Here is an 18,276-nt window from a genome sequence, read left to right on the forward strand (position 1 = left end):
GTACATTTGGAAATGGAAAAGAAAAGCATTGATATAAGTCTGTTGCAGGAACCATATGAAGTAAGGGGCATTGTACGTGGTTATCCAAGGAATTATAGAGTTCTGTCAGATGGTGATAGTCCAAAAGTTGCGATAGTGGTGAGGAGGCATGATTTGGTGATTACCAAGATTTCTAGTCTATCCAATGAAAACATAATTTGTGCTGAAGTTATTGGCACTATTGGTAGAATATATCTTCTTTCCATGCTGTCGGCACTCTGACAGTATAATTCCATATATTAATTACTTGGAGAAAGTATGAGATGTACTTCAAGGTTGTCATATATTAATTGCGATGGACTCCAATTCCAAATCCATTCTGTGGGGCAGTGAGCAGTCTGATGATAGTGACGAGATCCTTGAGGACTTCTTGTCTGTCTCAGGAATGGTTGTTGTTAATATACCAGGCCATTGTCCAACATATAGCTCAGTACGTGGGCAGTCCTATATTGATGTTACAGTGTGTACTGTGTCTATGCTGGATAAGATACATGACTGGAAGGTTGTGAATCAACTAACCACAAGTGATCATAATGGTATTTTGTTTGGGCTAAGCTGCATTGAGAGAATAAGAGAAGTAAAAGAGGCAGATAGATTCTCTGTTGGGACTGCTAATTGGGAATACTTTGATCTGACTTTCAATTTTAATAGTGAATGAAATTAATTGGGATTCACTTAGTGTTGAAGATTATGTAAATAATTTCCAGGACGCTGTCTGTAGGGCTTCGAATTCTAGTATGAGAAAGAAAAAGATGAGAACAAGACCTGTAATGTGGTGGAATAGAGACTTGCAGTGAAAGTAGATTTAAGAACAGTAAGGAAGAGATTTCAGCGACATAGAAGGGTTGGAGATAATCAAATGATAGAATTTTATAAATCTATAAATAAGAACTTGTGTCGAGATTATGTTAAGGCCATTAATGTTGCGAAGCAGACTTCTTGGAAGTTGTATGTATCAGAAAAAGGCTCAAGAGATCCCTGGAATTCTTTTTTTAAGTTAATAACTGAAAAAATATGTTTTCAGTTCTATAAATTTTACTGTGAGAAATGGGAATTTTGAAACTTTAAGTTGGAGTGAGTCCATGGGCACGATCCTGGAGGAATTGTTCCCTGATATAGATAATCAGGAATGGTGCAGGGCAATGCTGCATATTGTTCCAATATACATGAGCAAAATTTTGCTATGGAAGAAATATATGATGCTGTTGCACGGGTGGTGGATGGCAGGTCGCCTGGTCCTGATCTAATCGAGGTGAAAACAATGAAGCGAGTATTCCAGATAAGGTCTGATTTGATAATGAAAATGTTTAACAAATGTTTGGAGTCTGGTTCCTTCCCTGAAGCGTGGAGAGTGGCCGTTTTGAAATTAATAATGAAAAGTCCTGATAGACTTTCTAGTGAACCAGGTTCATATCATCCCATAACCTTACTATCTGTGAAAGTTAAGACTTATGAACGGCTATGTATTAGTCGGTTTATGATTAAATATGATGAAAATCATATGTCCTCTTGTAACCAGTTTGGTTACAAAAAAGGAAAGTCATAGAGGGCGCTATCTATCAGATGGTAACTTAAGTGCATGGCTATGAGGGGCATTATGTCCTTGAAATATTTGTTGATTTTCACGGTGCATTTAATATGCTTTGGTGAGGGGGAATCCTCCATAGGATAAGAACTACTGGCTGTTCAGATTATTTGTATTCAGTTTTTAGAGAGTATTTCTCTAAGCGAAAGATTATTGTGAGAACTGGATTTACAGAAACAAGGCAAAATGTAACTCGAGATTGTCCTCAGGGCTTGGTAATTGGCCCCCATGTTTGGGCAATTGTGATGGATGATTTTTTGAATAGAAATCACGTTGGTGTGAACATAGTGGCATATGTCGATGACTTGTTAATACTGGTGTATGGTAATGCAAGATCCCAACTAGAGATGTGTGCATCCCAAGTTATGGAAGAATTGATAGAATGGTCCAATCTTTATAAGTTACAGATCTCAAGGACAAAGACTGTACAACTGCTGCTTAAGGGCTATTTAAGTATGAATAGACATCCAGTTGTGAGGTCGTTTGATATGTCTATATGGTATGTTACTGTCGTTAAGTACCTTGGGTCTGTGTGTTGGGGGGGGAGAGAATGAGCCTTGTTGAGCATATGAAGTATTTGAAAAACAAAATACGTGTTCTTTATGCTAAGCTAAGAACTGATTGGGGGATAAAGGGAAGGGCTTTGAACCTTCTCTACGAATGTTTATTTGTTCCCATTATTACTTATTCCTCAGTGGCTTGGCTGCATAGAATAACGAATTCTGTAATAAAAAAATACTTGCTCCAAGCGCAGAGGTTCGCTTTCCTGTGCACAACTCGTGCTTGTAGAACAGTATCGACAGATGCCTTACAGGTTCTGGCAGGTCGATACCAGCTGATTTGCAGCCTGTTTTGTCAGCATTATTATACTGCACCAAGAATAATATTAGAAAATCAGTGTTGGACATAGTTTCTTGTCCAGACCCCGAAAGGATATATATACGTGGTCTGATGTGAACGATGAAAATATTAGGATAAAAGGCGAGTTAATGGCTGTATGGCAACAAAGATGAGATTCGAGTGAGAAAGGCTGAGTTACCGATATGTATCTGCCACGAGTAGACATAATGAATGTTCAAAAAAATCCTTGACAGCAGTTTGGACTCTGTGCTACATTTTTAATCACAGGACACGGATTACCAAGAAGGTTGTACGAGTTGCAGTAAGTGATTTATATTCCTGTGGACAGCAAGAAACCAGTGTACATATCATGTTGCACTTTAATTGTTATCTTTATCTCAGGAATGAGTTGGAGATCTGCTTGGGTGGACTTGAGCAAAGAAATCTATGGATCATGTTCATGGATAGAAGCTTTTTTGGAAGTTTTAATAAATTTGTGAGTTTGGTTTTTAAACGGAGAGCAAGATTACGGCTATATAGTAGTACCCATCCCCCCGTGGCTGGGGACGGTAACATAGTTCATTAGGATAAGTGGGACTGAGGTAGCCAATACTATATTCTTCTTAGCTATGGATAAGAGGTATAATGCTCTCTTTAAGTTGAATTGAGTTTTGTATTTTTAATAGTTGATGTTTATAAAATAATAATTTTTTAATTACGGCAATAGAATAATACCGAAGTAGCATTATCCACATATAAGCTATAGCTTAGGAGGTGGATGTGCTGAAGGTTTCTGAATGAATATCCCATAAAGCAGTCATCCCTTGAATGGGAAGTGCCAGGCAGTGCACTCCTCATTCAGACCTTGGTAAAATTTTCAATTGCAGACTGTTCAAGTTTAAAAGGATGTAATGTTATTGGCAACATGTAAAGAGAAATGCAAAATTAAATGTAGCATTTTGAATTTGTGTTAGTGTCATTCATGTTGAATGCATATTCAGATTGTTTATCATAGAACATAATCTTCCTCTAAGCTGTGTTGATCATCCAAGTGCACTGCAGAAATGTTTCCCGATAGCAAAATAGTGAAAGAACAAAAACATCAGGCATTGTTAATGAAACTCTATAAGAGAGGGAGAGAAGAAGTAGTGATGGTTTTCAAAAATTGTCATATTCTATTGCTAATTATGACAGTAATCAAAGTTATTCCAAGCTGTATCTCATTTTGGTCACTTTTCCTAACCAAAAAAGTGAAATTGAAAGCAGCAGTTAGAAGGTGCCTCTACAAGGTGCCAGTGTTAGAAGGTGCCTCTATTGGACATTTTCCTCTGACTAGCATGAAATGGCTGCCTTTAGAAAACAGTCTGGAGCTTAGTGTTGATAATGCACCTATTATGGTAGGCCTGAAAACCAAAACAGTAAAAGTATTAAAAGAGGAGATTGACCGCTGAATGGCATTTTGCTTTATCCCTTTAAATGTTCTGCCAACACTTTAAAATTGAACATAGCTCCTCAATCAAACATGGCTCACATCCATTTACCACTCACTACCCCTAGATAGTAAAGCATGTGATGTGTAAATTTGTTAGACCAATGGTTATCGAATGTTCTACTTTTTGACAGTTGATTATCATTCATTATTATTTACACATTAGTTACTATACATGATTATACAGCTATACAATAATTGTCAATGTCTTGCTGCCTAGTATTAGTATTAGCAATGGCCACACAGTGCAAGGAAGCCTATGGCTTATGCTGCACCAGTCAAAAAATAAAAATAAAATAAATAAATAAATAAAATAAAGAAAATGAAATACAAGATAAAACACTGTAAACATCAATAAATTAGGAATGCTCACCTTCCTTGTCAGTTACAACTATAAAAGACTGAGGAGAGATGAGTACAGGGCCAGTACATCATGAATCAAAACAGATTTTTGATGAACAGTCAGTAGTATACATAACATTTGTGGCAATGCCTAATTGTTTTATATACAAATGGTAAAAAAAAATAAATAAAAGAAATTAGTACAGTTTTATGAATGTGTGATTGTGGTGATTTGTCTGCTAATATGATTCACTGAAGTGTTGTGACTTCAAATATTTAATACACTCATTGCAGAAGCTGTATGGCTATGGGACCCTGAATGCACACAGGTATAGATAAAACCTGAAACCCATTGGCCTTCCATATAAATATGGTAAATTATGAACTTAGTTTGGTGGCCAACTGACTTTTTAATATGAATTCTTAAGACCAGTGTGTGTGTGTGTGTTTCCTTACAGCATTCAAATATCTGTTGCTGTCAAAGAGAATTCATAGATAGAAAGTTGCTAAATATGTTTATAGAAATATTATTTCACTCTTATATGGAGAACCAATTCATCATCCCATAATGTTATTCAGTGAACAAGAACTGAAATGAATCTGTTTTGCAAAAAAGGAAAAAGAAAAGGGGAAAAATTTTTTCCCCCCAATAATCCTTAATATCACAGAAGAAAGAGATATTTTGCAGTATCATCTGTCAGTTTCAGTGTGAAAATCTACTAAATTCCATTAGAAAGAAGAAAGAATTTATGTACAGTAGTCCTTGTGCAGGGAGGGGAAACTAACAAGTATATCAGGAAACAGGAAATATAACATATTATTCCAAATTATACTTGGCATTTTAATAATTCCTTAGAGCAGTGCTAAATGTGAGAGAATATTCAGCGAGGTGGAGGAGGGAGAAGAGGATCTGAGTTGAGATCTTCTTTTTCTGACAAAGCTTCGGAAATGCTTTGGACAACCAAGCTTAAATATCTGTGCCATTATCATAAACAAAATTTTGACTTAACATTTCTGAAGAGGGAAAATTCTGTAATAGTATCTTTATCTCACTTTGAAGCAATCAAAATCAATTGATATGTAACAGACAATCCAAACATAAATCCAAAGGCAGAGAAATACTAGTTAAGCTAATGTTTAAAAGCATACTGTACAGGTTAACAATCTTGTTACTTTACTTTAATATAAGATGTTGTCAGTGAAATTTAATTTCTAGTGCAGTAGTGGACTTTTAAAACAATATCCTGCTTTGCCTCCTGTTTTTTGTGAAGAACTCTTGCTTTTTGCAAAAAAAATCTCTTTTCCTCCTGCTCAGTTATCTAATTTCCAGCTTTTTGAAAGTTCAATGTGAGCAGCAGTGCATATGGGTACAAATACAGCCTGTAGTCAAATTCTTGTTGATTTCTAGGATGGCATGAAAGCAGAATCTGAAACCACCTTGCATTGGTCCTTGAGATTGTCACAGACATTCTCTCAGATATTCTGTACAAGCTGTACTTATTACCTGGGAGTCTAAAACGCTGATGGAACTGATATTTTGGTGACACTCAAGTCAATTTCGGCAAAGTCCAGTCGGTATGTGACAGCCAAATCCTCTGCTTGCACCTTCATAATGGTGGGACTGTTAGAAAACCTGGGTATAACCCCCCATGCAAAAGCACACTGTGGGTGACTACACACCACACCTCGACCCCTGTTTACTGTTGGTTCGCAGGCAGGGGTCGAGGTGTGGCATCCACACCACATGGAGGAATGCCGCCCCTCTCTGTTACCAGGTAATACTAGGTGGTAGATGACTCTCATCAATTGGTGCAATACCACCACTTTGCTTATTGGAGGCTTGAAGTGGTGGAACCACTTCAAGCCTCCAGTCTCTCTAGAGCCAATTTCTGGTCAAACCTTCCCCATCTCTTCCATCATGCAGTATGACTGATGCTTTTGAGGTTATGATGGGCATCATGGTGAAAACCAAACTTCCTTACATTTCGAGGGTACAGCTCTAAAACGGTGTTCACAGTCCAGCCGCTAGTTAGTACACCAGACCGAATCTATTGGTAACTCTCAAGGAGACTTCTGGATCAGCTGGATCAGCTAATCTTGCTACCTCTACTCTGCCAGATAGTGACTGGAGGGAGTCTGAGTAGTGTGTATGGGGGGAGGGGGCATTGTCGAGCCCACATTAATAACTGCTTTACAACTGTCAAGGATCTGGGTGTGTTCTTACCACGTGTATGCCATATCCAAAAATTTCATTACTTCATACAGAATATCCCCCCCCCCACACTTTTTCTTACTATTGAATACACCATGAATTGCCAAACTAATAGAGTTAGCTTATCTGTGAAAAGATCTAACCCTACCAAAGACTTCCTAGTTCATTTCACAAATATACGTGGTCTCCGTTCTAATCTCAACGATGTCCATTTCCACTTGCAGTCTGCCAAATCCCATGTCAAATTCATCTGTTGTCTCTACCGTTCTCCCAACTCCACTAATCACTTGGAGCTCTTTGACTTCCTCTCTTTGCAATTTTAATTTCTCCAGTCAAACTTTCCTAACAGTGAGGTAATTTTCCTTCACAACTCCAGCTGGATTTCATTTTTTATTCACTCACACCCAGCTGGTTGAGTTGCTGAAGCTTTTGTAATTATTAATGACCACACATATATTGTTCATTTATCTACCAGAATACTGGACAACCTAACCATACAGCCAACATCCTTGGTCTTTTTAGCATTAGCATTAGCATTAGCAGAGGCATATGATGCAAGAAAGCAAGCTTATTCAGCATCAGCCAAAAAAAACAAAAAAAAAAAAAAAACCCACTCCCATTTCACCCCTCCGTTCGTTCGAAATACCTGTCCAGTTGAGCTTTAAATTTGTTTAGGCTATCAACTTCAACAACCAGTGATGGAAGTCGGTTCCACCAACCAACCACCCGCTGGCCAAAGGCAAATTTCCGCACATCTATCCGATATCCGTCCTTCCTCAATTTGAATTTATGCCCTCTGACGTGATTATTCTGAGAAAGATGAAGAATCCCATTGGCATTGAGCATGCTCAAACCATTCAAAGCCTTATACACCTCTATCAGATCACCTCGCCGGTGCCTAGTCTCCAGACTCTGTAATTTGCAAAACTTAAGCCTTTCTTCGTAAGAGCAACCCTTTGTTCCATTTACTAATCTTGTTGCCCTTCTCTGTACCCGTTCCAGCAGCTCTACATCCTTCTTGAAATGAGGCCTCCAGACCTGTATACAGTACTCAAGATGTGGCCTTACCATTGCCTTATACAATGGAATAATCACCTCCTTATCCCTGCTAGAAAAATTCCTGTATATCATTGACAAGACACCATGAGCTACTCTTGCAAGCTCGTCTGCACTGCTCAGAGAACTTCATATCTCCCTGCACAATTACCCCCAGGTCCTTTTCATTCTCCACCACTGTCAGTGTAGTACCGCAGAGTTGATACGTTGCTCTGGGGTTACTGTTTCCCATATGCAGCACTTTACATTTGTCGATGTTAAACCTCATTTGCCACCTCTCAGCCCATCTGTTCAACCTGTCCAGATCCTGTTGCAGCAGCATAGCGTCAGTATTGTCCTTAACGACCCTGCCAACCTTTGTATCATCTGCAAACTTGGACATTAAACTTGATATCCCATCATCAATATCATTCATAAACACCGAAAACAACAACGGACACAACACTGAACCTTGAGGAACTCCACTAATAACATTAGTCCACGTTGAGCAGTGTCCATTGATTACCACTCTCTGTCTTCTGCCACTCAACCATCCCCTTATCCATAGCAGCAATTTGCCTCCAATGCCACACTGCTCCAATTTGTGCAGCAGTCTTCCATGTGCAACAGTATCAAAAGCCTTTCTAAGATCCAAATATATAATATCAAAGTTATTCACTGCATCCAGTTCTTTTGTGACTACATCATAGTATCCAATCAAATTGGTCAGGCAAGACCTGCCCTTAACAAAACCATGCTGCGTCTGAGCTATAACTGAATTCTTGTCTAGATGATCCTGCAGTGCTTCTTTAACCAGTGCCTCCATTAATTTACCTGGAACAGAAGTTAAACTAACAGGTCTATAATTACTTGTGTCAGCCTTTGAACCTCCTTTGTGAATTGGGGTCACATTTGCACATCTCCAGTCCATAGGTACCTCCCCTGAGTCCAAGGAAGCTCTCATAATTATGACTAAGGGTTTGCTTACTTCCTTTGCTGCCTCCTTTAATATAACTGGATAGATCCCATCCACCCCAGGTGCCTTTTTTATGTTTATCCCCAACAATCTCTCCTCCACTTTCCTCTCAGTTATTACAAAATCATCCAGCTCACTGCCAATGTTTACTTTACCTACATCATTCTCCTTCCTGAATAACTCCTCATGCGTGAATGTAGATGCAAAATACTCGTTTAGATTGTTAGCCACCTGAGCAGGATCCTCAACTGTTGAACCATCAATATCCAGTGGACCAATCTGATTCATCCCTTTCCTTTTCGAGTTCAAGTATGTAAAGAACTCTTTTCTGTTTTTCTTTGCATCCTTTGCCAAGGATTTTTCGTAGTCTGCCTTTGCCTGCCTAATCTCCTTTGTGACTTGGTTACAGACCAACTTATATCTATCATAGGCTTCCATGTCACCGATTAATTTGTATGTATCCCATGCATTTTTCTTCTCTGCCACATGTCTCATTAGTTCATCTGACAACCATTTAGGCCTAAACCTTGAACAATATTTCTTAGTTGGTATGTAAAGCCTGGTAGCCTCCAAGATTAGTTCCTTGAATGCTTCCCATTTTGAGTTTGCTGTTGGTAACATCATCAGTTGGTCCCACTGTATAGAATTTAAATACTGTCTCAGACCATCATAGTCGCCTTTACGAAAACAAAAACCCTTCCCTTTACCTCTGATGGTAGTTACCTCCTTGAGTAAATCCCACTTCAACACACTGTGATCACTGCCACCCAGTGGTTCATTTATCTGCAGGTTCTTAATGCATGAGGAATCACTACTGATAATCAGATCAAGAGTATTGCTCCCTCTCGTTGCCTCACGAACATGCTGATGTAGAAAACAATCATCCAATAAATCCACAAAAGCCTTGCTAGTGTGCGAGTGACCAACCCACAAATTCCAGTCAATATCTGGGAAACTAAAGTCCCCCATTATAAGACTCTCTGATTTACTGGCCCACTCTATTTCCCTGTACAATAACTTATTATACTCATCAGAGTCATTAGGCCTATAGCACACTCCTACTCTCAATTTTGATTTCCCTATGCTTATGTCACACCAAACTGACTCGACGCTGCCCTGTCCATCGATGTCGACTGGCTTCACTTCCTTGGACTTTATGTGTTTCTTAATTAATAGCATAACCCCTCCTCCCCTCCTGTCCTGTCTATCCTTTCTATACACATTGTATTCCCCAAATTCCAGTTCCGCATTACTTATATCTGTGTGACACCACGTCTCTGATATCCCAACAATATCTGCCTTTGATGTTTTGAGCAATACCTCAAATTCATCAAATTTATTTACCAAACTCCTAGCATTGGTGTACACGCAGGTATACATGCACCTGTTTCTATTCTTAGCTACCCTAACACAACCCATGTGTTTACTTGTACCGCAATGACTACCAGCAGTCTCTGAAATATCCTGCATCCTGTTTTTCAGACTTCTGCTCATTTCAATAGAAGCAGTGCAAGAATCACTTCCACCTCTGCCACTGGCTACTGTTAATCTATTAGTCCTTGTATCCCCCCCAACTAGCAGTTTTCCGACCCACCTAACACTGCCTCGACAGCATCAGCAAAAATTCTTGCACCCTTTCTATTTAAGTGTATCCCATCCCTGTAGAAGCAATCTCTCCTGTTAACAAGTACAGTCCAGGCTGAAAAAAATTCTACCCCTTGAGCCTTGCACAATCCCTCCAGGGCCGAATTGATCGACAAGGCTCTCATCATATACTCCCTCCTATCGTGTCTGGGCAGAATTGCAGACACTTTCAAGTTCAACCCTAATTCACGGCTTTTTTTCAACAGTGACCTGTACTTGCTAAGTAATTCCGCCGGTCTCCTACTCTTAATATCATTAGTGCCAACGTGTACAACTATATCACCTTTTGTGCCCTTAAAAGATGATATCCGTTCTACAACGTCATCAACCTTTGCCCCTGGCAGACATACCCTGGTCCTATTCCACCTATCCTTTTTACAAAGGATGTTACCCGTTTCCTCACAACAGTCCCTCTAAGTACACGGTTGAAGTGAGTGGTCCTTTAGGCACCCTCAGATCACAACTTGGTAATTGTCTCTTCTCCAATGGAGCCTAATGGCTATTCCTAACCTCACATTTTTTGGCATTACAAGACTGCAAAATGGGATGACCTGCAAGATTTCTTTACTTTTTTCCTTAGTCAGATTACTGTTTCAAAAATTCTGATGTCAACGTTTGCTCGAATCGTGTCAGTGAAATTATTCTTGTAGGAATGGAATCCTTTATTCCACACTCCACTTTAAAATCTTGTCCTTTTTCTAAACCTTGGTTTTCCAATAAATGAGTTAAGGCTGTTCAAGAGAAGAATGTTGTGAATCGTAATTGGCTTGTTTCCAATTCTTCAGTTTCATTTTCTGCCCACATCAAACCTCAAAACAATTGTAAAGCAGTTATTAATCAGTCCAAACTAGATTTTGAATGGGCTAAGAGTAGAAAACTTGCTTCTTGCCTTAATGGTAGCCGAGCATTCTGGTCTCTTGCCAAAGTTATTGGCCACAACTTTTGCCCATCTCTGCTCCGACCTCTATCAAAACCATATGGTTCTGTTCTCACTTCAGCCAAGGATAAAACTGATGTACTAGCATCCTATTTTTCTTCCAACCTGTGTATTAATGATCTTGGTAATCCACCCACCCCCTCCGCCATTCATGGTATGCTCCATTTAATGCCTCCTATGGTTTCTGTCAAAAGGATGTCAGAAGGATTTTGACGAATCTTGATGCTAACAAAGCTCCAGGTCTTGATGGTATTTCTCCACTTGTTCTCAAAACCTGTGCTCCTGAACTTACTCCTGTTCTTTGCCGCCTTTCTTCACTTTCTTATTCCAAAGGTGTTTTTCCTTCTGATTGAAAATTTGCTCATATCCAGCCAGTTCCTAAAAAGGGTGACATATCCTTCCCATCCAATTATCGTACCATTGCAATTACTTCTACTCTTTCTAAAGTAATGGAGAAATCAATTAACTGCCAACTCAACTATCTAGAAACCTTCCAACTGATCAAGATTGCGAATATGGATTTCGTCCGTGTTGATTCACTAGTGATATTCTGGCTTATGTTACCCATTTATGGACAAATTCGATGGAAAAGTTCAGTGAAACACAATCATCATCTTGACATCTCAAAGGCTATCGATTGTGTTCGGCATAAAGATCTTCTAAATAATATTTTCCATCTTATGGTTTTGCCAACTGTTTTTTGTAATTGGTTATCCAGTTTTCTCTCTGATCGCTCACTGAGGGTGATGGTAGGTGGCTCTCTGTCTTCTGCACTAATGCTGGTGTCCCTCAAGGTTCAGTTCTTTCCCCCACTCTTTTCTTCTTGTATATTAATGACCTTCTTCCATTAACTGGAAATCCTATCCATAGTTTTGCCGATGATAGCACATTGTATTCCACTTTCTAGTTTGAGAAACCTCGCCCTGCTCAATCAGCTTCAACTTCTCAAATATGTGCTACCCGTTCCTTAAATGCCGATTTTCAGGTAATTCTCCTGGGCAAAGATAACTTAGTTGATTTCAACCCTTCTAAAACTCAGTCTTGTCTTATATCTCACAAAAAGGATTCTTCTACTTCTATGCTTATCTTTGGTGACACTCCGATTTCTAGGCAAGATGATACATCTCTTTTGGGGATTACCCTGACTTCTAATCTCTCTTGGCACAAGCATATTACAAATATTGCTTCCTCTGCTTCGAAAAAACTTGGTTTTCTCTTTTGCTCTTGGCGTTACTTTTCTTCCAAACAGCTGTTCACTCTGTACAAATTACAAATCTGCCCTACCATGGAATATTGTACCCACATCTCGTGGCGGTGCCCCCAAAACCTCTCTCAGGCTTCTAGATTCCATTCAGAAGAGGGCAGTTAGGTTAATTAATGACTCATCTCTAACAGAGTCTCTCCACTTGTTGTATCATAGACGTACTGTTTCTGCTGCATGCCTTTTCTTCAGATACTTCCATATACACAATGTTCTTCTGAATTGACTTCTATAATTCCCCCTCTCTCTCTCTCTCTCTCTCTCTCTCTCTTTCTTTCAGGCACCTCCGTAGCCAGGTGGGCAGGAGCAGCAGTGAGTAGCACACGCTTCTTGATTAGACCGGGGTTCGAGCCCGTGACCACCAAATACGGAGGATGCGGAAAGGTCAGGGAATGACCACCTCATATCCTCGGAGCAATATGGCCTTAGTTGCTAATGCTCCTAAAAACCAAATAACAACAACTCTCTCTTTCAAAACAGTCCGTACATGTGCCGTCACTAGCCAACATCCATTTACTGTCCAACTTCAAACTCACAGAACCAACTTTTCATATTCCTCGTTTATTCATTCAACTGCCATTTTCTGGAACAACCTTCCTTCATACATATTTCCTGAAAATTACAGTCTAAAAAAGTTCAAGTTTAATGTAAACAAATATCTTCTTTCATCTTCTCAACCTCCAACCCAAGCACGGTACTAAGTATTATAGGTACTAATACTTCTCATGTTTGGGGTTTTCATTAAAAAAAAATATGTACACACACACACCAATGAGCCAAAACATTATGACCATCTACCTAATATGATGTTGGTCCTCCATGTGCAGCCAAAACAGCTGATACTCGGCAAGGCATGGACCCAGGGTATCCCTGCAGAATGTCGCCCAAAGCATGACACTGTGGCCACCAGTTTGTTTTCGTCCCACAATGCATCCAGGCTCCATCACTTCTTCAGGTAAACAACGCACACGTACCCTACTGTCCACACGGTGCAACAGGAAACGTGATTCATCAGACCAGATGACCTTCAAATCACTCAGGTCCAGTTTCGATGCTTGCATGCCCATTGTAGGCACTGTCGCTGGTGAACAATGGTTAGAATGGGCACTTGGAGTGGCCTGCGGCTATGCAGCCTCATTTTCAGCAGGGTCCGATGTACTGTGTATTGTGACACATTACTTCCGTCACCAGCATTCCAATTACCGGTGAGTTGTGTCACAGTTGCGCTTCTATTGCCATGTACCATCCAGGAGAGCCTTCGCTTGCCTCGGGTATTGATAAGCCATGGCTGTCCAACACTTCACCGGTGGTTTGTGTGTTTCCCCTCCTCGGACCACTTTCGGAAGGTATTAACCACGGCTGACTGTGAGCATCCCACCAGCTGTACTGTTTCAGATATGCTCTGATCCAGTCCCTGGCCATTACAATTTAACCTTTTCAAACTCGCTTTAGTTCACTGCCTTTCCCATCTGGAGAACAAGAGTAACACTGATTAACAGAACTCAGTATCGGGTGTTTTTTACCGTGTCCCTACCCGCGCATGCACCGTAGTTCACCTGCAGTTGCTTTGATTTGCATAATGACTCACTAGTCATATTGTTTTGGCCCATTGGTGTATAAAAAGCATAGTCAGTTTTATGGAGGTGAATTGCTGGTATTGGGTGGCATTAGTCTCCATGGTTATACAGGAATGGGATCCTGGCTTCACCTAGCTATAGAGATGAGATCCTATTACCCATGGTCCTTCCCAATGCTAGTTAATGTAGGTGAACAGTGACAGTGCTATGATCCATAAAGCACAACTGGTTAACAGTATGTTGGAAGATGGTATTGTCTGTATGATAGGATATTTTTTGTCATGTCAGGGGAACAGGGCAGTTCTGCTCTCCCAATGTGAATTTCATTGAGCCTGTCTGGGATACCCTAGGAAGATGTATTACTGCTTTCCTGTAACACTTAATCAGCCGGAAACAACACTGCACAAGAGTGGTGACTGATGCTACATTGACTCATAGATACTTTCATTTTTGTCAATGCATTACATGAGTGAAACATGTTTGGTGGTTGCTGGGAACCATACACTGTGCTAAAGTCATTGTCCCTCTTAAAAAAAGAAGTGACAATAACTGTTCTTACAAGCTTACACTTCTTTGCTTTTGATGTGTCATTTTCGTATAAAGCTGCAATTACTGTTCACTTTTGATTTGCTTTGAACAGTTTCTAAATACACTGATTGAAACTTCTGCACCATGAGGTATGTATGTCATTATATTTACACAAACACGTGAATATGTTGTGATACTCTTATTGTTTGACAGTAAGATCAAACTATAAGAGTACTTCATATCCTAACAGTCCAATGAAATAAGCAGTATAATCCATTATTTTCCTAAGTACAGTAATGCTACAGTGCTGCAAATGTTTTAAATTTTCTGGGTATTTCCAGTCATAATACAAAGTTCCAGTGCTCTGTCGTGTTTTTAAAATTTTTTTTTTATATTTAATGTTAGAATTCAGGAACTTGTATAACTTTATAATCAGAGCTTTAATTCATTTAACTTAATTGTTGATATCTTTACAGATTCTTGAGCATTCAAAAATTTCATTTGAGGAGCAATTGCAGAAAACTACAGAACGTGTGAAGGTAGATCTAGAACGTTTGATGGATAGAGTAGTGGAAATTGAGGATAATGGTGACTTGGATTTGGTTGCTCAGTATTACCAAGAGGTTAAACTTTTGCAGAAGCGTCTATCTGACATACAAGAAACAATTGATTGGATAAATGAGGTATATTTAGAAACAGTTGTTTTGTATGGTTTCCAGGTATTCATTACAGATTTGAGCATATTAACCAAGTTAAAAATCTACAGGGGAGCGGCAATATTAATTTAAAAGTTTACTGCCAAGTTTACTTAAATTGGCAGTGGTTACACTCCAGTTTTGCTGTAATGGGAGTCATGCTACCTCAGTCAGATGACTAATGAGTTTTTTATTTATGTAAAAAGTTTTTGCATTTTTGAATTCTGTTTCTAATTATCAGTATATCACCTTTTCATAGTCAGTTTCCATTTTTTTTTGTATCTAAATTTTTATTTTTTAATAATAAAATTAAATATTTAAAAATGAAGTGTTTTTTACACATGTTATATAAAAAAATAAATAAAATAAATATTAATCCTACTGAAGGCAAAAAAAAGTTACAGCCATAAAATATAAACGCAAAATTAACAGTTTCTTCCATTTCCCAGTGTGCACAACAGTTATGAGCATAATATTTAAATTTTGCACATGTGCATATGTATTTTATATATTATATATATGGATGCAGAAATATGGTGTAACTTTTATTATTAGCATTAGTAAAGGCACATGATGCAAGAAAACAAGCTTATATAGCATCAGCCAAAAAAAAAAAAAAAAAAAAAAACCTTCTCATTTCACCTATCCACTCACTTCAAATGTTTGTTTAATTCTGTCTTGAATCTATTTAAGCTCTCAACTTCCACAACAACAGATGGAAGGGTGTTCCAGCAATCAACCACCCACTGGCTAAAGGGAAACTTTTGCACATCTATCCTACAACTGTCTTTCCTCAGTTTGAATTTATGCCCTCTCAGGCGATTATTCTGAGCAAGAGGAAGAATCCCATCAGCACTGAGCATGCTCAAACCAGTCAACACTTTATACACTTCAATCAGATCACCTCATAGGTGCCTAGTCTCCAGGCACTAATTTGCAAAACTTAAGCCTTTCTTCATAAGAGCAACCCTTTGTTCCATTCACTAATCTTGTTGTCCTTCTCTGTATTCATTCCAACAGCTCTACATCCTTCTTAAAATGAGGCCTCCAGACCTGTATACAGTACTCAAGGTGTGGCCTGACCATTTCCTTATACAGGGGATAATTACCTCCTTATCTGGCAGGGCCAGAAACCTGGGTGGTAAAGCAAACCCCTAAAAGGAGCAAAACATGGACTTTGAAACTTTCCACCGATTCAGACAGCCAATCCAAATTCAATGGATTTGCACCAACCTAACGATGACAAAACCAACCAAAAGAGACTGAAGACGGATGCTTCCCTAATAGAACATCTGAGTATCCTGATCCCTCATTCCTTAACGAACCAGGCCCTAGGCAATCTATCGCCATTCCTCATACAAAAGTGTCTGGAAAATGTAGCAGGTTCCCCGAAAATGGTGCGCTCTCTCAAATCTGGCGATCTGTTGGTTGAGACTACAAGCTCTAAACCTCTAGAGCACCTTCTCAAACTCACAACATTCACTGGAATTCCAGTTAATGTGTCACCACACGCAACATTCAATACCTCCAAGGGTGTCATCTCAGATTGGGACCTAATGAATGTCTCAGAAGAGGAAATTGTCAACGAATAGCAGGATCAGAAGGTCACACAAGTAAAGAGAATTATGATAAAGAAAGATCGCAAACTCATTCCAACTTGCAGTATCATACTGACATTTAGCTCACCCAACCTACCATCATCAATGAAAGCGGGGTATTTGAACTGCCACATTCGCCTGTATATCCCAAACCCGCTAAGGTGTTATAAATGTCAGAAATTTGGACACTCCCAAATGGTCTGTTGAGGTGATGCAGTATGCCCTAACTGTGGATTGAAGGAACATGCCTAAGGTGATTGTAAATCACAGTCCTCACTTTTCCCTAATTGTAAAGGCAATCACCCAGCCTTCTCTAAAACGTGACCAGTGGAAATATGAGAAGAAAATCCAAAAATACAAGATAGAAAAGAAAGCCTCATTTTCTGAAGCCAGGAAACAATTACAGCAACAGATGCTGATGCCAAGCATCATATGCTGAAGCTGCTAAAAAATTTCATTTAATGTCAATTCAAAAGATACATCAATCCTGCCAATCATCTCTATTTCTGAATGGTCTCGAACTTTACTCTCCTCTATACATCAGTCCTCAAAGCAACAGACTTCAAATAGATCTAGTAATACCACCTGTTACTCATACATCTCCTGTAAGATCTAGTGAAATAGAAAACTCTGATCCTGGTAACAAGCAGCATGCTGAATCTTTCCTTATGGACACAAATGAGACTTGCTCTTAAGAAGAAACGGAAACCATTCTGGATATTCATCCAGAAGACGAAATAGATGCCAGACCAATATTTTCAAAGAGAGACAAAATAAAAATTGTCTGACTGAAACAGACTTCCAAAAAGCAGACAGACACAGTTTCTTCATTTGTTTGTTTGTTTGGTATTTGGTTTTTAGGAGCATTAGCAACTAAGGCCATATTGCTCTGGGGATATGTGATGATCATTCCCTGACCTTTCCGCATCCTCCGTATTTCGTGGGCACGGGTTCGAACCCCAGTCTAATCAAGAAGCGTGTGCTACGCACTGCTGCTCCTGCCCACCTGGCTACGGAGGCGGCGCTACTTCATTTAAATCCAAACAATGAAAAACATCGTCCAGTGGAACTGCAGAGGCTTTCTCGGCAATATCGACGACATCCGCAAGATAATTATGCATTATAAACCAATTAGAATTTGTTCACAAGAGACATATTTAACACCTCAGGTGTCTACCTTGATAAACAATTGTACAATCTTTCGGCAAGACAGACCTTCTACTTCTAATGCTCACAAAGGGGTAGTCATACTTATAGACGGAAGAGTACCCTGCAAACGCATTCAGTTGCAAACTACTATTGAAGTTATTGCTACGCGAATAGCAATTGCCGTTACCCTGACACATGCTTCAATTTACCTGCCACCCATTCACCCTTGTACACTACATGAACTTGAAGATCTCATTCAGCAATTGCCAACCCCTTTCTATTTATTGGGTGACTTCAATGGGCACCATCCATTGCGGGGTTCTCCCAATACAGACAGATGAGGACAATTCATTGAAATGCTTATCAACA

At 39.4% G+C, this 18,276-nt stretch overlaps 1 protein-coding gene across 1 annotated transcript in view; it reads left to right on the forward strand.

Moving 5' to 3' along the window:
- Positions 1–3,651: 3,651 nt before the first annotated feature.
- The window catches only part of LOC150086891 (dynein axonemal heavy chain 7-like), a 1,233,418-nt gene continuing 1,218,793 nt past the window's right edge, over positions 3,652–18,276 (forward strand). The window contains exons 1-2 of the mRNA XM_090372313.1: positions 3,652–3,861; positions 14,942–15,148. Of these exons, the coding sequence (XP_090228439.1) occupies positions 3,652–3,861; positions 14,942–15,148 (417 nt within the window). The remainder of the gene's footprint in view (positions 3,862–14,941; positions 15,149–18,276) is intronic.

Source organism: Mastigoproctus giganteus, chromosome 4, assembly GCF_048544385.1.
Source record: "Mastigoproctus giganteus isolate SK-2022 chromosome 4, ASM4854438v1, whole genome shotgun sequence".
In the NCBI taxonomy this organism is placed as follows: Eukaryota; Metazoa; Arthropoda; class Arachnida; order Uropygi; family Thelyphonidae; genus Mastigoproctus; species Mastigoproctus giganteus.